Raw genomic sequence first — 21,970 nt, forward strand, 5'->3', positions numbered from 1 at the left:
TAAATTTATATATAGGTAAATTGAACATGATTACACAAAATTAAAATAAAGAAAACAAGAAAACTACATGTGGTGATGGGACCTACATGTCAGCACACATGCATTAAATACATTAATGGCGGAAGGCAGGATTTGTTGAAATTTGCACAAAGTTGGCAAAATTAATGCATTCATTTAGTCAACAAATGTGGGAATATGTTTGTCAAATTTGGCTGCAGTAGAATTTTCAGATGGAAGACTTCACACTGACGGTTTCCTTCATTCTGAAATTATCTCTTTATCGAGTTCTATCTCATTTTATAAAATTTGAGTTCTTAGTACTATAATATTTGTGAGTTATTTTTCTCATGTATTAAGAGAGTGTGTGTTCTATTTGGAAACACAGTGAGTGGTTCCACATCATAAAATATTATAGTGAAATTCTTTTTATTTTGCCAGTGATTTTTACTTTAATAATTTTTAAGAGTTTTACACGTAAATCTCGATGTCCATTTTTTATACTTTATTTTCATATTTATTATGTAAAATTGCTGCACGTGGGACCAACAAGTGATATCAGTGCCTTGTCTTTAAATTTCTTAAATTTTTGAGTATTCTCTGTGGTTGCAGCCTAGAATGATCTTCCACATCAGAAAAAAAATTTTTGAAATTTTTTTATTAAGGCGGAATTTTTTTGTTCAGTCTATTAAATTATTATACGACATAATGGCAGTTCGAGTCCTGATCAGTTTCAACTTCTGCGCACTAAAGTAAATTCATTAGAAAAAAAATAACAAGTTTTGTTAACATCAAATCAAGATCGCGAACATGAAATGTTCCAACAGAAAGACTTGGGACCAGCAAACAAGATTCTAGGGATGGAAGTTCACCGAGAATGAAGTAACATAAAGATTTGGCTTTCCTAGAAAAATTATTTGAAGAAAGTCTTGCAACGCTTCAACATGCAAGATAGTAATCTAATCTCGACCCCTTTTCCTGTTAACTTCAAGTTATCCTCCAAGATGTGTCCTAGCAGTGAAGCAGAGAGGATGGAGATGTCTCGAGTACCATACACATTAACAATGGAAAGTTTGATGTTTGCCATGATCTGTACAAGATCGAACATTGCTCAAACAGTGGGAGCAGTTAGTCGGTATATGGACAATTCTGGAAGAGAGCATTTGAGTACGGTTAAGAGGATCCTTAGATACATTAAGGGTACCTCAAATGCTGCATTATGTTATGGAGGATCAGATTTTACACTCAAGGGTTATATTGATTGAGATTATGCAGATGATCCGGATAAGAAAAACTACTACTGGTTATGTGTTTACACTAGCAGTGGAAGCAGTAAGCTGGGTTTCAAAAGTGCAAACAATCATGACATTATCTACAACAGAAACAAAATATACGACAGCTACTCAAGCATGTAAGGAGGTAATATGGATTAAAAGATTATTGGAGGAGATCGGGTATAAATAAGATAATGTTCTTTTGTTTTGTGATAGTCAAAGTGCCTTGCACATCGCAAGGAATCCAGCCTTTTATTCCATGACTAAACATATTGGAGTTCAATTTCATTTTGTTCGAGAAGTAGTAGAAGAAGAAAGTGTTGATATGCAGAAAATCCATACAAAGGATTACATAGCTGATATTCTGACCAAACCAGTAAACATTTAAAATTTTGAGTGATGTAGATCATCAAGTGATCTAGCAGAAACGTAAGCAGCAGAGAATGACAAGATTGAAATGATGTTTGGAGATCTGTTTGATTCTCAATCAAATCTTCAAGTGAGAGAAATGTTGACAAAGAATGACAGCACACATGCATTAATGGCGGAACGCAGGCTTTGTTGAAATTTGCGGAAAGTTGGCAAAATTAATGCATTCATTTAGTCAACAAATGTGGGCATATGTTTGTCAAATTTGGCTGCAACAGAATTTTCAGACGGAAGACTTCACAATGGCTCCCATAGAGCTCCCCCAACTCATTTTGAAATCATCCCTTCATCGAATTCTCTCTCATTTTATAGCATTTGAGTGCTTAATTCTATAATATTTATGAAATGTTTGTTCTCCTGTATTAAGAGAGTGTGAGTTCTCTTTGGAAACACAGTGAGCATTTGTACACCATAAAATATTATAGTGAAATTCATTTCATCTTGTCTGTGATTTTTACCCTAATAATTTTTATATTTTTCCACGTAAATCTAGGAGCCCGGTTTTATACTTTATTTTCATATTTATTATCTCAAATTGACGCACGTGAGACCAACACTACAGAATATGCCTGGGTAGTCGCTTGGGCCGCTGGAATAACAACAGTAAGGGTAGCAACTGGATGGACAATCATAGTAGAAATGGAGTTGGCCAAAGAAGACTCCAGAACAATGTGAGAACTTATCGTTTTACTGGACATAACACATATGATGCATGGATAGAACTCCCAAGAGAAAACGATGTCCCGTAAGTGGAGAAGAAAGAACACGCACAAGCAGAATGCAAGTTTGTCATTTTTGAAAGAGATGCAAGTCAATCGAAAATGGTGGGAGCAAGTTTGTTGAAGTGGTGTCTCAAAGGTGACTTTGTTGGCACATACAAAAAGATATGTGGTAGCATTGGGTGCCATGAACAACCAGGTAGGTGGTACACAATTGACATAAGAGTGAAGTGTATGATTCGAATCTACAGGAAAAGGCAAATAGATCACATATGCCTAGAGAATGTAAACAGCATCTAGTTGGCTGAGGAGTCATATAAGTAAAAAAAATATCGGGAGTTGGGAGCAATTGGGGAAAGTGTTGGATCATAGTTGCTTGAAGAAGTAGAAATCAAAATGGGGAGTTTTTTTATTAGTGGTAGCTAATATGACATTGGTTGATGGAGAAGTAGCAACACAGGCATATCACATGCGTGATAGTAGTGTGAGGAAGCTTCATGATCAGAACAAATATGGGACTAGCCAATGTTTGTGGATTTAATTTGGGCAAACTAACAAACACTATTAAAGCACAAGGTTGAACAAAAAGGTGCTGAGGAGGTACGAAGGCAGCAAGATGGAGGTGGTTGTGAGGACTACGTGACTAGCAGGAGGAAGGCGATAGTATCGACGGGAAGTTGGGGAGTCAAGCTTGGTGGCACCGAGGGCAAAAAGAAGAAATTTGAAAAAAATTTAGGTTTTCAGGTTGTGAATATGTGGATTGAATACGAGGATTCAAAAAATTTGAAGGATTGGAAATTTTTATAGGACCTTTAACAGAACATGCATTATTTCTAGAGAAAAATTTGAAAAGGAAGGAGGAAATTGGGGCAAGAAATTTTTGAATTTATTGTTGAATGACGTGAAATGTTTCGACTCCTTTTTGACAGAGTTTAAGCCAATTAGCTAAATGTTACTTTGGGCCTCATGGTTGTGAATAGAAATGAGGAGTCGAGTGAAGCCCAATTTCATTTTCTTAATCTAGTTTTCTGCATTTATTCTCATCAATGTTATATTTTTATATTTTTTAGGATTCCTAGTGGTTTTGTACTTTTTTTTTTTTATATTTCCTAAACAATGGGGTGAGGAGGGTTTGAACTTGAGCTACTTACAGGGGGAAAGTGGCTGATACCACTTAGGTCAAAGCACAGTCTCAGTTTTGTATTTACATAAACCATGTTTAAGAATTTTCATTCAATTTATAGCGTTTTTTTCATTTTTGATTGTTGTTCTTGACGCATATTAGCCTAAGAGATTGCAACGAACGATCGAATTAAGGATACAATTTTTTATTTTTAGAAGTTAGATTTTTCTTTTCTTTTTTTACACAGTTCGGTGCATTTGTACAAGGCACATCCGCATTCAAAAAATGACAAAACCATGTGTGAGACGGTCTCACGGATCGTATTTTGTGAGACGGATCTCTTATTTAGGTCATCCATGAAAAAATATTACTTTTTATGCTAAGAGTATTACTTTTTATTGTAAATTTCAATAGGGTTGACCCGTCTCACATATAAAGATTCGTGAGACTGTCTCACAAGAGACCTACTCTCAAAAAATTTGTAGCAAACAAGTATGTTTGGAATTGTTTGTCACTCGGCAACTTAGTTATTTATTTAATTATGTAAAGGTATCTACACACACATACATAATTTATATTTCTAAGTAAGAGAAGTTGGAAGGCTTTGATATTTATTTGATAAACTTTACTTTTTTCCCGAAAAAGAAATTCTTTTCAAAACTCAAAAACTAAATAATATACCAAAAAAATTCTTATTATACGGTCTCATTGGTCAATTTTTTTTAGACAAATCTTCTAATTTGGTCATCAATGAAAAATATTATTTTTAATGCAAAAGTATTACTTTTTATTTTAAATATGAAAAAGATTGACTCGTCTCACGAATAAAGATCCGTGAAACCGTCTCACAAGAGACCAACTCACAATACATAATCTGAACACAAAAGCTAGAATCTACGAGAAATAGGTCATTTATGTTTAGTGTATTCAACTGGAGATTGTCTTCATTCTGGTACAAAATATATATAGGATGACATAAGAATCAATGAATTAAATTTATTGCAGTGGACATTTTAGTTACCCTTATGCAGTTGGCATCACTTTCTTGATTTTAAACCTTCAAACGTCAATGTGTTGTTGGATGATAGGACACGGTTTCTGTCAAACATCCTATAGGTGAACGGGAGCCTGACAAGTCATCGGGATAAATTCGAAACATTACCATTTTGTGAAATCTCATGTTCCACAGCTTGGTACATAAATGAGAAACACTCCAATTGTGTATACAGAAACAACAGTACGTGATATTGAAGCCACCGGACATGGCCAAAGTGAAGGCACCCTGTGAAAGCCTTGTGCCCAGGCGAGAAGTTACTGGATTCTCATATTACTGGACATATTCGGAATACCTTTTATAAAAGACCAGGAACGCATTTTTAAATACTTTTTCTAATCTTTACTTTATCCTATCCTTGACTTTTTAGCTAGGGGTGTCAAAATACAACACGATCCGTCAACCCGACACGACCCAACACGAAAAAAATCAGGTTCGGGTTGGGGTTTTTCGGGTTCGGGTTAGTACCAGGTTAGACGGGTTTCGGGTTGGGTCGCGGGTTGACCCGAAAACTTTTTTTTTTTTTAATAGTACCTATATTTTTATATATTGTATATTTGAACAAAATTTATTGTATATTTATATGATAAATTTTCATCATTTAGTATTTATTTGTATATTTTTTTAACAATTGTTAATTTGATTTAGTAAATATACTTTTAATTTTCTACAATTAAACTTTCAAATTTAAATATGAAATTTTGTTATTATGTGTTTAAATTAAAATATTATTATTATTTTTTAATTTTTCGAATTTTTTCATTAATTTTTAAAAAAAAAATTCGGGTTAGACGAGTTCGTGTTCGAGTTGGGAAAAAAAATTCGCGGGTTGACCCGAAACCCGACCCGATTGACACCCCTATTTTTAGCTCTGTCAAATTAAATATAAAAACTTTATTTAAATAAACTCTATTCACGTTCTTCAAGCTAGCTCTAGTGAATATACTTTCGTGCAAATTTTTATTTAAGAACAAAATGCACGTCATGCTAAATATTAGAGTAAATCCAAAAAATTCACCAAAGTACAAGAAGGATTACTACATCTCAAGAAAACTCGATATATATTCGAAATATTAATATGACAGCGTCCTACATCTCAAATAGGCTGATTTTATATTTTTGTGCTTGAAGAGATAGAATTATAGTTGTGTTCATAGTACGAATAGCTAACCAGAATCATGTTGATCTACAGACATCCAGACTGTTTCAGGATATGATGGATTGTGTGAACACCTGCTAAGGTGCTTCAAACACAATATTCTCCATGAGCTTCAATAGCTCGTAAATCTAAGAATGTATACATCGATGAATTAAATCGAGTTTGGTGTTAAACCAACACTAAAAAAAAAAAAAGCAAAAGACAACGGTTTTTAACCGTTGTTGTAGGTCAAATAAAACCGTTGTTAAAGGCCATGTGGTTAAAGGGTGTGCTCAAAATTAATGTGTGGAAGAGAGAAAAATTTTGTGGAAGAGATAAAAATTTCTTGTAGATAGAAAAATTTTGTTGAGGTAGAGAAAAATTTCGTGTGGGGAGAAAATGTACAAATGCGCTGATATTTATAGACAAATTGCGACGGGTTTTGTATAAACCGTCGCCATTTGCAACAGTTTTAGCTTATTTTGTCGCTACCGTCGCAATTAGAGACAGTTTTTTAAAACTGTCGCATATTTTAAATTAGCGACGTTTGTACCGTCGCGAATTTAAACCTATAGCGACGGTTTAATAAAACCTATTAAACCGTCGCTAATTTGAAGTAGCGACAGTTGTATAAAACGGTCGCCATATTTAGCGACGGGAATAACCGTCGCTAATTTAAAATAGCGACGGTTGTTTTCAATCCGTCGCTAAATACCGATTTTTTAAAAAAATTTAGAACAATCACAACAGTTTTTGATAAAAAAAACATTAAAAAACGACAACGTTTTACAAAACCGTTGTCGTAGTTCTACAAAAACCACAAGAATGACAACGGTTTACACAAACCTTTGTTGTAGCCCAAAAAACACATTCATAGACAACAGTTTTTAAAAACCGTTGTCGTAGCCTAAAAAAAACGCTCATAGACAACGGTTTTTAAAAACCGTTGTCGTAGCCCAAAAATAAAAGCTCAAAGACAACGGTTTTTAGGTGTTTAAAAACCGTTGTGGTAGCAAAAAAAAAAACACGCTCATAGACAACTGTTTTTTAAAAACCGTTTTCGTAGCAAAAAAAAACACGCTCATAGACAACGGTTTTTAAAAACCGTTGTCTTTAAGCGCGTTTTTATAGCATACGACAACGGTTTTTGTTAAAATCGTTGTTAAATGAAAAAACACAACAGTTTTAACAAAAATCGTTGTCTTTGATTTGTTGTTGAATTAATATTTTCTTGTAGTGCAAACGGAAAATAATCGAAGTAATCATTCGTTAAGAAAACTGACTTATTTAAAAGCCCTTTAATTTGTGTAAACTGATTAACTGAAATAAAGGGAATCAGTTCTCGCATATATCGATTCAATTATGGTGAGAACTGAACTGATAACTGCTTGAACTGATTAAATCAATTTAAAAAACAAAATTTAAAAAATTAAATATACAAGATATGTTTATGAATGTTCGGAGACTTCAACTGCTCCTACGTCACCCCTTCTACTACCTCGGATAGGATTCACTAGAAGACTTTGATTTATACAAAGACTTGTACAAACCCACTCATCTTAGGACTTACCCTAGTGCCTAACTGAACTCCTAGTCTAGACTGAAGGCAACACCTTCCAGCCAACACTTGTTTAACGTCTATATGATAAAGACTACATACACAAGTTTAATATCTTTGTGCAAGATTCACTCAGCTAATCTATAATCTCAACTTTCTAATATATGTGAGTGATAGTGTGTGCGTGTGTGAGAACTGAACAATGAATACAACGGGAAGATGTTTTTACACACTGAGGGAAATAAGCTTCTAAACTAAGCCGATATAACTTTGGTGTATTCCCTCGATTGGGCCGATTGCTTCCTTGTAAGCTGATATGCAATATGTTTGCCCTTTTTTTCTCTTGTTTTCCCACTTGCTTCTCACTGATCTTCATCTTCTATTTATAGGCGGGAAGCTTGATCATACAGAGAGACTCAATAATTGTATCCGTTGCAGCTTGAATGCATTCTTTGAAATTTGTGTCTCGACTTTTCAAACATTCATTCTGGAACATTTTGGCTTTAAGCTTTTTTGTAACGTCCATTATTGTACTATTGATAGTACAATTGCTTTTGTATCATTGTGCGTAGCAGGATTCCATTAGATAAGCTTGCCGTGTTCTGTAAATTGATTGATTCTTAACTGATGCTTTGAACTGGTCAGTCAAACTGGTTTTGAACAACTGATTTCACTGATTCAATTGAACTGATCATCAGGGTTTTTCATCAGTTGAACTCTTCATCAGCTGGCCGTGCTTCTGAAGGTCTTCTGCTGAACCACCTATCAACTGAACAATCAGTGGAACTGCTATTGATGCTTCAGTTGGACTGGTTCAGTTTGGAGAATCAGTTGGAACTTTCAGTTTGCTTATCGAAATCTTCAGTTTTCTCTCGGTAACTGATAAGTTTAAGCTTCCTGCGCACTTCGATAAATCATTAGAAACAAAATAACAAGTTTTGTTAACATCAAAATAAAGATTGCAAATCTGAGAAAGTCAAAAGTTTACACATGAGATACATTTACCAATTTGACTTTTTTAAAATACAAGCAAAAAAAATTTCAGAATCAAGAACCAATTATAAATAACCTAGCAAGCCAACCTGGTTAAAATAAATTTCAGAAGCAAGAATCAATTATAAATAACCTAGCAAGCAAACCTCGTTTAAAAAAAATACATAATGTCACCTTTTACTGCAGTCTTTCATCAACATCACAGGGAGATTAGACTCACCAAACAATATTACTCTGTAACACACATGTAAAATTATTATCGGGAGGAAGAATGGAAAAAAATCCTCCCTTATAACCTATATAAAATATCTATTTAATGACTCCAATGGACAAACCAAACAGTTGTTGTGAAGCAGGATGCTCAAGTAATCAACTGGCTAATTCTCAACCCCAATCCCTGTGCGATGAGTCGAAGCAACACTTGTACAAGCTCTCTAACCCTAGATTCACTGCCCAAAGATATGGAAGAGGAAGTAAAAAATTAAAGGTACATGTAGACTATAGAGACATTATCTGGAGATGAAAAGGGAAATAAATTACTGTATCTGGGCATCATAATGTTTTGGTATTATGGGAATCAACAAAAAATAATACTCATACTCATCATTTATCTAAGCTCTTAGATTTATTGTTTATCACATTTTCATGGTTTTTGGGAAGCTGACAATTTGTTCCATCAAGGAAAAAAGAAAAAATATCTACACAGAGATACATATTGGATTACTTTTAGCTCATTGTCATTAGTTTTCTAGGTTATGCGATTCACCTGTTGACCACTGTGTTGTGGACACAAACTTGTTGCTACAATTTACAACATAGAAGTTAAAAGGTGTGGAATTGTAACACCCTTCTTCTATACTTGACAAGATTAAATATAATTATACTCAAAATCAAAATAGGGTTTGAATGATATACCTATATTATGAAGCAATTCAAACAAGGGGTATTAATTTGACGGTTTATAAAAATTTTGGCATGATGTCCATACATTTTGTATAAGCCAAAAACTCAAGCAACAACATCTATACATACGTATAAGCATATTTTCATATACAAACATGCACCGTATTGTTATACATATAGTCATAAACGTTGTGAAACTTGTTTCAAACCCTGACATAAAATCCATTATAATACATATGCGGAAGCTATAAAATAATACGTCCAGGTTCTTGTCGAGGTAAGGCACGTCACAAGCCATCCGTTGGCAAACCGGCATCCTATGCATCTTCATTACCTGATCCTGTAATACATGAGCTACGTGAGTTTAAAAGACTCAATAAGTTGGCACTTATACGTATCAATATGTATCGAATAATTATATATATCAAGTCGTGATCAATAATGAATCTTTAAACCATGTCTTACCATAGCACATATTCATGTTCATTTTTGTACTTGAGTTTCATTAGTTGACCTGTACTACCGTGCTTGCTTTATTATATAGCTACTACTGTGTTGGACGTCAGGATGCCCTGTGACAACCCCACGCCCCATGAACATATATTGGACAATAGGTTTGGTAGACTTAAAACCACCCATGATGTCAACAAACTCATATATCATATAAAAATCAGTCATTTTCCTTTTCTTTCATTTTCACGTTCGTGACATAGCATCTATCTTCAATATTAAATGAATTTCTTCATATTTAATACAAAACAATGGAATATGGTGCTATGTTTTCATCAATAAACATACTAACAATGTACATATAACAATAATCAATTGGAAGTATTTGAAATACATAATATTACTCATGTATTACTTCAAGAACATGCCAACTTACAGTCCAAGCGTAAGAATACTGGTTTGAGACGATGTTTCTCGTTCCTATACTGTCAAATACATCAATAAGCCAATCACTATGTCTATACTAGGTGAAAGTCACCCCTTTATGGTTCTCTACATATATATAACAACCATTAAAGAGATGAATACTTACAACCTTAGGATGCTCTTGTGATGGAGAATTCAATTCTAGCTTCAAGATGAGGAAGAAGAAGAAGAAAAAAAGATCACTTGGAGGAATAGTTCTTGTTTTCGCTCGTGTGTTTGCTGTGTTTTGAGTTGGTGCAATGGTGTAGATGTCTAGAAAATTCGAAACTTATCATTTCATATACCCAGCGGCGCTCGGGCGCGGAACATTCTGCCAAAATACTGAAAATGTCGTGCAGCGGAGCTCGGGCGGTAATATTCTACTGCTAGGGCGCGGAACTTTCTGTAAAAAATATTGAACTTGTGGTGCAGGAGCACTCGGGCGGTAATATCTTACCGCTCGGGTGCCACACATGCTGTCCTTACACGCAGTTTCATCAAAGATCGCTCCAGAAACGTCTCTTCCCTTCATAATTTGAAAAGGTGGTAAACATGAAAGTTGTGCCTATGTCTTGGTTTGCATCTCCCATTGGTTTCATGTCATTTGAAGGTCTGAGTAAAAAGTTATGCTCATTCTTCTAACATGTGTCAGTGCAAGAATGACGATACACACTACACATTTTGGGACGATTTTTGTCTTGTTTCCCAATGGATTTGGACAAAACTCAAAGCATAAAAATTGCAGCCCTACTTATTGGATTTCTAATGAAATTGGCCTCATATCAATATGATTCATATTCAAATACTTATACTAAAAACCGTAAGAAGTGTCATAGCTTTCATTCTCGTTTCGTGCATTTCAATATCATTGTTTATGACACCATTTCATTCACACATCTTACTGTCTCTATTCAATAGTCACCATATTCAATCTCACTATCGATACCTCAATCAACACGTGAAACATAATGAGTCAAATAACCTCATAATAAATGACATAAACACATTATTAATCATTTGTAAGAGTAACCGGGCATTACAACTCTCCCCTCCTTCATCATGTATATACCTGTTAGATAGCTCCCTTCCAATCATGCCCTATCTAGTAAGGGTTTTCATATCGCTTCTCAATGTAAATGTTGCCCTAATGCAGAAAGTGAAATTATATTTTTTTACAGTTATATTCCTCACAGAATTTAGTCTTTATTTTCTTCTGTTTTTTGGATAACCATCCCAAGCACAACTAATATATACATGTTTTCGAGTGCTCAGAAAAGAGGGATAAAGTGGGTGATTTCTACCCATTGGCATGGATGCTTTGGAATTACAAGGTATTTGGGTTTTTCAGGTTCCTCTACCAGTGTGTTAAAATTCGCATAGTCTGTTGGCCAAAGCCACCAGTCCATAGCTTTAAATTGAATGTTGATGGTAGTGCTAACGGAAACCTAGGTGACCTTGCATTTGAAGGAGTGATTTGTGACTCATCCGAAAAACTCCTGTGATGCCTTTAGGAAATTTATCGAAGAGGGTGCAATGCTAATCTTAAAGCAGAGCTCACGACCTTGTGGCAGGCAATCATCTTTCGTAAGACTTTGATTTCCCCCCTTTGACTTGAAATCGTCTCACAAGTTGCTAACGACATCATCAAGTCTATGAAGACAAACGGGGAGTTGAATAGAATCATTACTTCTATCAGATCATTTATTGATTCTCGTCCTTGTTTATCACGAATATTTATCGAGAAGGAAATCAAGCTGCAAATGAACTTTGCACGGGAATATTTTGAGTTGTATGAAATTAGATAGGACTCACTTATCATACTTAAGAGCTTGCCATAGATTCAAGTATTTGTATCTACTGGGAGATTTCAGTCTAGTTTTTATCCTTTTTTTTGTGATTTGAACTAGTATGGGTCTGTCAAAACCCCAGCCACGACCATGGCAGTTTTTTTTTTAAAAAAATATATATATATACATATGTTAAAAACTAAACATATTGTGGCTATGTTGAAAGATTGTATAAATAATATCTTGTAAATCTTTATTGATATTATGTATCTTAGATTGATATATGTGTATATTTGGTTTCCTTAAGTCAGTAGATTGTTAGGATTAAGATCTAGGATTTCGATTTTTAATAATTTAGTATGTTGAATGAATACCACCTAGCTATTGGAAAATAATACAATGAAATTATTATCTGATTTCTGACATGGTATCAGAGCCAAAATTTTTCTAAATTCACTTTTTTTTCCACTTCTATCGTTCTCTTCGTTCTTTAATCACGTCTGATTCCGAAGCTTAAAAAAATTTGTAGTTGTGAAGCAATCTGCCATATTCGAGGATGTAAATTTCAATCCATGCCTTTGATCTTTGACAATAATTAAAACTGATGTAGGCTTTAAGCCTACTTGGATAAATCCTAAATGCATAAATTTATATGATTGTTTATGAATATTAACAAGCTTTTGTGATAACAAACTAAATGAATCATATCTTCCTTTAGAAGAATTGCTTCTTCTATTGTTTTTATGATATAATCAGATCTAAAAATAAAACTATCAGATCTATAGATCTTCGTATTAGAAGATGCATGTAATTTCCAGTCTTGAATATTTTTCTCAAAATTTTCAAAAATAATTAATTCTTTATTTTTTGGCATTACCACTACTAGAAGATTTCTTCTTAGTAAATGATCTTATTATCTTGTTCAAAAGGAAAGAAGATCTATCTACCCAGGAGCAATCCTTAAGTCAGTTATCCATAAAGTCTGTAAAGCCTGAAGGGTAAGGTAGGAATAAATTCTTGATAGTATCTACTCGAAACACTGGCTATGTTTGGTTTGAATGATTGGATTACATAATGATTAACACATAAATGATAAAAAGAATGATTGAAGTAGATAATGATAAAATAATATTATGTTTGGTATGATTATTAAGAATGTGATAAATAATAATATTTTGATGAATTGACGAAATTGCCATTCCACTTTTGCGACGGTGGTGGTCGGCCAGCGGTGTGATTGCTGCTCGGAGGCTGCGGCGGCAGGAGGAGGGGGTGCTCGGCAGCGGCGGCGTCGGGGGACGGCCGACGGCGGCGGTCGGCCGATAGGAGGAGGGGGTGGTCGGCAGCGGCCGGGCGGCGGGGGTCGGAGGGGTGATCGGCGGCGTGCGGTGACGGTAGGCGGCGGGCGATCTGTGGGCGGTCGGTGGAGGGAAGTGATGGTGAGTTTGAATTTAGGAGAAGGGTAAAATTGGAAAAATAGGATGGATTAAGAGTATGATAAATAATCCTAGGAGGTGAGGAGTGATTATTTTATCCCAATTAATATAACCTAATCATTCATAGGAGGGATTGACTTGGTTAAATAATCACTCGTACCAAACAAGGGATAAGGTGGGTTAAAAATTCATAAACCCACCTTATCACCCCTACCAAACACTGTCTTAGAGTAACTAAATTTGATGTAATGATAAATTTTTAAAATCCCAACATTACCTCTTTAAAATTTTTTTTAAAAAAACTCTATTTTCATTTCTTAAAAATATAATAAAAATTTGGATTTTGGCGAAGAATGACAATATTTGGCTAACGTCCCAAAATTTAAAAGTTCATCTAAACCGCATAAAACTATTTGGATGCTAGATATTAATTATTTAATTGACTATTAAATCAACATTGTATCGATATTTTTTAGTTAGCCATGATTTTCCGGTTGGACGGATTCGAGATAGATACTCGAGGAGGATACCCGAGTACAACGAAAGCTTTATGTTATAAATTTTACGTGGAAATATTTTTAGGTAATCGGCCATTTTAATTTTTAATATGTTTGGAGGGGAAGGTTAAGTAGCTGTAATTTAACTTTTAAAATTTAAAGTACGCCTCTATAATTTGTTTATGTTACCCTACGAGACTTTGAACACGGAGGCTACATGGTCTGTGTATAAATATGTATGTGTATGTATAAAAAATTTGATTGCGAGTGCAGAGTGTTCTACTTGAGTGGTAAAGTAGTCAAGACTCAAGGGGATGGTGCATGACTTGAGGCTCGTGCGGATGAGAGACGATTGGAAGGGGCGAAGGTGCTATGTGTTGGTCCCACATACGACGATTTAAGATAATAATATGAAAATAAAGTATAAAACTGGACATCGAAATTTACGTGAAAATCTCTAAAAATTATTAGGGTAAAAATAACTGGCAAGATGAAAATAATTCTACTATAATATTTTATGGTGTACGACCACTCACTCTGTTTCTAAAGAGAACACATTCTCTTAATACAAGAGAACAAATACCTAACAAATATTATAGAATTAAGCACTAAAATGCTAAAAGATGATAGAAAGAACTCGATGCATGAAGAGATAATATGAAATGAGAAAAGAGAATTTTATTTATAGAGTTCTCTCGTTAGTGTGAAACGCGTTTCAAATTATCCAACTTTTCCCCAAACAACTTCAATAATGATTTTCGCCCAACCACTGCATTAATTTTACATACAAAGTGTACTACATAAAGTACTGACGGTCAAGGAATCTTGAACATGAGCTGCTCGTGCAAACCGGTGCAGATGATTCCCTTGAGTTAGTTATTATTGGTAGTGGCTGAAGTTTGATATCGAGTATTAGTATGCCATAGAATCAAGGAAACGAGTCCTCAAGATGATGGGTTTATATTTTCACCTTGCTAGAAAACGATTTTTGTAAATATACCGAGAATAATTTAAGTAAAACCAAAATTTTGATGTGTGTTGAGCTTGTGAAAAGAAAAAATGCAAGGTTTTGGTCGAAAGAATGAAGAGGTTGAAAAGTGTTGCTTTAGTTAAGAGATTCATGAAATATTGTAATCATTTTGTTTAGTGGGGACACGTTATCAAAAGTTTTAAAAGAATAAGAGCATGTGCGTGAGTATCCGCCCCGAATCCAACCAGTTTGGATCGTATTTTGCCATTTAAATAAGACAAAAACTTATGTGAGACGATCTCAGGGTCGTATTTTGTGAGACAGATATTTTATTTGGAACATTTATGAAAAATATTACTTTTTATGTTAATAGTATTGATTTTTATTGTAAATATCGGTAGGATTGACCCGTTTCACATATAAAGATTCGTGAGAATGTGTTCAAATTTTGTATTCGGACGGGTATGGGCCGGATAACGAGTTTAAAAATACCCGATCCTTGCAGGGCCCTTTCATCTCGTCATATTTGGCACTGAGACCTACTACATCTTCGACGCCGTTTTGTTCGCTGCCCTTCGCCACCGGAACTATGGACTTCACGACAGAGTGGAAATCCCGGTGGACAGTATCTTCTACCTTCTCACCTCCTTCGTTTCTTTCAGAAAAGAACCCCAATTCTCCCATCGGTCCCCTAATCTTTACCCCAAAGCCTAATTCCCCCACCTCTCAACTCCTTCACTCTCCATCGCTCGCACCTCGCCTTCCACCACGTTACCCTGACCTCTCACTCGGCAGAGTCCTCCAAAATTGTGATTCTGTTCCATCCACCGCCGCCTCTATTTCCTCTGTTATTGGTCCTCTGCTTCCAGACCACTATTCCCTCTTCCACGGCTTCAATTCCTTACAATTACTCCAAATTCCTTCTATGAATGCGCTGATTGCATTTTTCCCGACGGGAGAGAATTTTGACCGAGTTGGCTTTACTTTATTTCATGTTAAAGATGGGATTCTAAGTGCTGATTCCAAGATGAAGGATTTTTTCCAGTTAGCGAGAGAGGGTTGCGAGAATCATATGCGAATTACACGATTGATGGTTAACCCAGTTGATGATGGTGATGATGATGGCGATGTTAATAATGATATTAGGCGTAATAATGTAGTTGGGTTTTTAATGGTTTGTACTAATTTTTCTGTTTATTGGTATAAAATTGCAATTAGTACTGTTGGTAAATGTAGTGAGTTTTCTGTTTGCTTGGATTATCTGGGCTATGGCAATGCGAAGATGTTCAAGGGTAATGCAGTGGTGAGTGTCTCTTGGAGTCCATATTTGAGGGAAGAGTGTTTAGTGTTGTTGGAGAATGGAGATTTATTGTTATTTGATGTTAATTATTTGTGTGGCAAAAGGTCTAAATTAATGCATTTGGTTAGTGCAAAGAAAAGGATCATTTGTAAAAAGATGCATGTCTCCTTGAATAACAAGGTCAAGCTGGAGAAGGCAGAAGATCGCAACAAAGGGAGATGGTTTGCTTGTGAGTTTTGTTGGCATCCTAAGGTATTTATTGTTTCTCATCACAAAGGGGTGTTCTTGGTTGATTTGAGGTCTGTTGGGGAGTGCCATGTCTGTTGTCTACTAAAGCTTGAGATGTTAGCGGTGGTGAAGAATGATGAATTTGTAGCACTTTCAAGGGCAGGTTCTGATGGATTTTTCTTTAGTGTAGCTACAAGATGCCTCCTACTTCTTTGTGATGTACGGAAACCACTGGTTCCGGTCTTACGGTGGGCTCATGGTCTTCAGAATCCACGATATCTGACTGTCATTAGATTATCAGAGTTGAGGGCTAATGCAGAAAATGATAAGCACAAGTTGGCATCAGAATCAGGTCATTGCATTTTTCTCGGATCATTTTGGGACAATGAGTTTGATACCTTTTGTTACGGTCCTAATATAAACGGAAAGAAATCTGTTTATTCTGAAGTTACAAAAGTTTGTGAATTGTATAATTCGTGGGGACTCCCTTCCAAGCTTTCATTGTCAGGCCGTGATTGTGATTGTGGTAGTTTCCTTGTGAGAGAGGAACTCTCCAAATCCTCTCTCCCCATTTGGACTGATTGGAGGCAGAAAAAACAGTCAGTTTTGGGGTTTGGCATTCTTGATGCAAATCTTTTTGCACAGTTGTCCACACCTTATAATTTTGGTGGATTTATACTAATCAGGCTAATGTCATCAGGGAAGTTAGAAGCACAACAATTCCATGTTTCATGGGAATCTCACAGATGTTCGGATATGGCTTACAGGAGGATAAATATAGATTTGGAGGACAATCATTTGTATCTGATGGACGGTTCGGAATATGGTGGGCAAAAGAAATTTCACCACCTGAAATTTGAATTTCTAAACGCCTACTTGAAAGATAATCTAGCCCAATACATAGTTAAAAGAAGAGAAAAAAGGGAAGAGAGGAGTGAAACTGACCAAGAAAAGTTTAAGGTTGAATCAAACTTTAATTTGGGTCATGAAATATGTGCTACATTGAAAGATTTTGGGCTTCCAAATGTGAGATCTTCTATGGCAGTTTCTGATATATTGAAAGATATTAATTTTCCGACAAGCATACATGATATTGCTTTAAGAAAGATTTGGGAAACTTTGTCAACAAATATGTTGCGATTGGCTTTCTCCCCTTACATGCATTTTCTCAAGAATCTCGAGAAACATCAGGAACCCTTGGAGTTCCTGGGCATGCCCGATCAACTTCAAGCTCTTCCATTTCTTCGCAGAAGACCATCGTGCCGTAGCAACAAATGGTCTCGCAAAGTGAAGCCGTCTGATGCACCAGTAGGCCCACTTCTCCCTCCTCAATTTTTGACCATCTTTCATAAACTTTGCACTGATGAACGCAAGATGGAAGGAGAGCTCCAACTGGAAGAAACAGAAGAGTTCTCAGCTAATTCTCTCTTCAAACTTGAGTGTGATAAAGTTATGGAAGCTGTCCAAGATCATATTAGAGATTCTGATTCTAAAACTCTTGGTGATGATTTTGTTTCTCTTGCCGATGATAAAGATGAGATAAGCCACATGGCTACAAATTCAAAGTTCTCTTACCACAAACCACTAGCATTCTCAGAACATCCTTTCATTGTAGTTGATGAAAAACCTGGCTGTGTGAATAGTATATTTACAAACCATGTTTTCAGGAGAAACCAAGAGCTATATGATATTAGTGTGGTGACAATAGGACAAGAGCTGTTCGATGTTGGGTGCCCAGTGGCACTGAAGTTTGAAGACCGTGCAATGAACTTCGGGCAGAAGGAGCTGGAGTTGTACCAAAATTTGAAGCAGTGGGACTTAAACTTTCAAAAAAAGTTTAAGCCATATCAGGATTATATTTCCAGACTCAAAGAACTGAAATAACAATGTAATCATTGGGTTAGTGAGTTGTCCGTTGTTGGGCTATCTGAGGTAACGAGAAGTTGTTACTTAAATTCCATGAAACATGTAATCAGATGGTGAATGAGGTGAAATCTGGAATAATACCTACACTAAACCAAGTTGAGCAACTACTTGTGCTCGTTCGTATATCACAATCTCAGGTGAGTCTTTGTAGATTGTTACTTAAATTCCATGAAACGTGGAGACATTCTTTTTGGATTTTAAGTTTCTTTTATATTGTGTATTATAAGTATGCGGCTCTTCTTCATACCACATCTGGCACACTGGCCGACGATGAGAAGTTGACAAGTCCGGGAGTAACAGATCAGCTTTCTTCAGCTCAAGGTCTTCCTCAAGGACAGTCCCAGTTTTCCGTTAACCAGGTCTGCTTAAACTTCTTCCATATCTGGATAGCTGTTGTGGGTAAATATTTATTGATCGGATATATGCTATATTGGTTTTCTCAGATTCATGTGCCAGTCTCTAATATTGAACAAGTTATTATCAATAAAAAGCTCCATGCATTGGGCCTGTACTTGATTTCCAGAGGTAGGAGAATTTACTCATTGTTCAATTCTACTTCATAAAAAATCAGTATTTCATGTTATATACTTGGACTTTTGTTTGGTTTAGTGTATTTCCAATTGCCATTCATAGAGCTATCACAGAGATAGTGTCCAGCATTGTGCAGTGAAGTGTTTCTATTGCAACTCAGACAACAAAGGAATTTGTTTTGAAGGTTTGCTTGTATGAATTATTTCCTTTACACATTTGAACAATCTATGTATCAGTGTGCATTCCAAAGGTTCTAAACAAAAGATTCATTCTTTCAGATGACAGGACTATGCTTTGGAGCCTGATGAAACCCTCATACATAACGCAGCACATTTGATGGTTGCAAGGTTGGCTGGGAGTCTAGCACATGTGATATGCAAGGTAAGGATAGACATGTCTTCCTTTAAATGTTATTGGAATCATATTGACCCTTTGTGTGGTTCAATATCTAGCCAGCTTATGGGTTTGCTTCAGGGCTTGAGCATATCGAGCGAACTTTTAGAGCAAGCAATTCAACTTGTGACCAATGACAATCTAGACCTCGGCTGTGCAGTGATTGAACAAGCTGCCCCAGAAAAGGTTAGATCAATTGATGATCCTTGTAACTACAAAAGTTTCTGAATATTCCAAGTTTGACATCTTTACTCTGCCTACTTGTTTTTTCTAAGTCAATTTCTTCTTTGAGATAAAACTTGTCTTCATTTTTAATACCTGAGCTGATGAAATCTAATCTTTATTGGCATGTTTTTTGTTTCTACTGATAAATGTTGTGTTTAGAATGGTATATATTGTTATTTCAATTTTCTGATTGAAATCATGGACTAGAAGCTTTCGTACGAGAACGTTGTTCAACCTCAACAAAGAGGGAAACATAGGGTTGAATAGGTGGGAAGTTATGGTCAGAGAAAATGGAGAGGATTTTTCAATATAGCAAAAAACTAGATGCTTAAAAGTTACTAATTCTAGGACTTTGTTTTCTTGTGATGTGGTTTCCAATATTATATGCCGAAGCTAGGTGTCATGGGTTGGTTCTCTCACTAATATACAGGAGCTACTTACTATTCACTTTTGGCAAATAATGATTGTATGAATTAGTATTATAACTTCAATGACTTCTTGCAACAATAGTAATTATTGGATTGGAGTTGACTTTGTTGGTTTGCTGTTGTTTCCTTGTTGCATCATAATTCCATTGGCAGGCAATTCAAACTATTGATAGGGAAATTGGCCAGCAACTTACTATCAGGAGGAAACATAGAGAGGGTGATGGTCTCACATATTTTGATGCTAGCCTGTATGCCCAAGGTCAAATGTGTGTTTTGCTGTATGCCCTTCACCCTAAACCTGGACGCTTGTCACAATCGCAGCAGGGTGTTTATGAGGTGGATTGCTTTGGCGCATGCCTCAGAAAATCTATCAAATCAGTATTCAGTTCACATGGGAATTGGATTATATTGTGTTATTTTTAATTAGGATTTTGCTCGGTTACCGTGGCAGAATTGGTCCAGTCAAGGTTCAAATGTTGTCCCTGCTACTCATCTGACCAAATAACTGCTGGAATTTACACATCTGGCATTGCAAATGCAGGAATTAGTGTCATTCCCTAGAATCTGAAAATTGGTTATGAGGAGTTAGATGCCAATGCATCCCATCTTCCTAGGTTTCGTTGATTTATTATTCCTTTTAATTTTTTTCATGATCTTTCAATTAAAGAACTAATTTATTTCCCCTTTTATGGGGATTTCAGTGTTTCTTCCACTCATATCGCAACTGTTGATGCCCCTACTCCGCAAAGTCTTGAAAATGATGTTTCTAAGTTCCCCCTCACTTATATACCTGAATTGCATTTGACAGGACCTTCTAATTATTTTAAAGTGAGTGATATTTTTATTTAAGTGTTAATGCTACTCTATGTTGCATGGATACGGGTACGAGTATTGTATCGAATACGATATGGATACGGTGACATGTCAAATTTTGAAAATATAAAACACGATACGGTTAGGATACGACAATCATTAAAATATATATAAATATTATATATATTTATATTTATATAAATTTAGTATTGAAAAGTAAAAATTATAGAGATAGATGTAATATTTCATTAATCATAATATCTTAAGTACAAAATATTAAACAAAAAATCTATTTTAAGCAAGTAAAAGGTGGCGACACGATTGAATTGAATTGAATTGAGAGGCGCTTGAGCAGAAATAGAATGAAAGATATTGGAGAAATGTATTTAGGGATTTAAAAGTCCAGCTCAATTTATTTTAAATTCTTTTTCTTTTAGTCCTTAGAAATTTTAATTTTTTTTATTAACCCCTAAAGCTTTTAAATATTTGACATTTTGCCCAAAAGTATCCGAAAAACGTATCTACGCCGTATCCATGGCGTGTCTTCGCCGTGTCCAAACATATCCGGTTGGTCAACCCTAAAAAAAGCCAACGACACGGATTTTGAGGTATCCGACATGAGTATCCGCATGTCGTATCCGTATCTGTGTCGTATCCGTATCCGATACTTCAAAAAAAAAAATTTAAGATATCCGTGCTACATAGCTGCTATTGTTGTGAAATTATCACCTTATGTGGTATTCTACATCTGAAGGATTCTGTGGCTTCAGTGCAATCTGTTATTCCAGCCTTGGCATCGGATCGTCTTGGAAACAATGATTTGGAGCCTTTGTTTACATTTACTTATAAGTTCACTATTTTATGCACTACTGTCATGATTGTTGATACTCTTAGGCTCCGTTTGGTACGTGTGATAGGTGTGATAGGATAAGTAAATGATTAATAATTAGAGTGATTAAAAAATGAGATATGTGGATTAATAGTATGGTGGGATAAATAACATGGTATTTGGTATGATTTTAAAATGATGGATTAATTTTGTAAATTTTATTGTAATGACCAAAATGCCCCAAATGCTAATTAAATATATATTCTTAAAATAATTAAATAGATAATTAAATCTTTATAATTATAATTTACATTTATTAAAATTAATTTAAATATATTTATTAAAAATTAATTTGTAAATATACATTTACTTGAATAGCAATAATATTTTGAATGTTAATATTAAACAAAGTTTTAATAATAATTACAATATTATTGTTTTTTTTTTAAAATAATTATAAATATTCTTAAAATAATTTGATAGATAATTAAATATTTATAATTA

General features: G+C 35.1%; 1 protein-coding gene across 4 annotated transcripts; it reads left to right on the plus strand.

Annotated features, from left to right (window-relative positions):
• Positions 1 to 15,299: 15,299 nt before the first annotated feature.
• On the plus strand, positions 15,300 to 20,114 carry LOC140986004 (uncharacterized). Of its 4 annotated transcripts, none has more exons than XM_073453933.1 (7): positions 15,300 to 18,384; positions 18,475 to 18,606; positions 18,691 to 18,772; positions 18,857 to 18,970; positions 19,057 to 19,159; positions 19,231 to 19,357; positions 19,978 to 20,114. In XM_073453933.1, exon 1 carries the CDS (start codon positions 15,383 to 15,385, stop codon positions 18,203 to 18,205), a length of 2,823 nt encoding a protein of 940 aa, XP_073310034.1. In that variant the 5' UTR covers positions 15,300 to 15,382; the 3' UTR covers positions 18,206 to 18,384; positions 18,475 to 18,606; positions 18,691 to 18,772; positions 18,857 to 18,970; positions 19,057 to 19,159; positions 19,231 to 19,357; positions 19,978 to 20,114. The 4 variants fall into 4 exon arrangements, with proteins under 4 accessions (XP_073310034.1, XP_073310035.1, XP_073310032.1 ...); XM_073453934.1 differs by having other exon boundaries at positions 19,235 to 19,357; XM_073453931.1 differs by having other exon boundaries at positions 18,857 to 18,962.
• Positions 20,115 to 21,970: the final 1,856 nt, after the last annotated feature.

Source organism: Primulina huaijiensis, chromosome 10, assembly GCF_012295235.1.
Source record: "Primulina huaijiensis isolate GDHJ02 chromosome 10, ASM1229523v2, whole genome shotgun sequence".
Taxonomy (NCBI): Eukaryota; Viridiplantae; Streptophyta; class Magnoliopsida; order Lamiales; family Gesneriaceae; genus Primulina; species Primulina huaijiensis.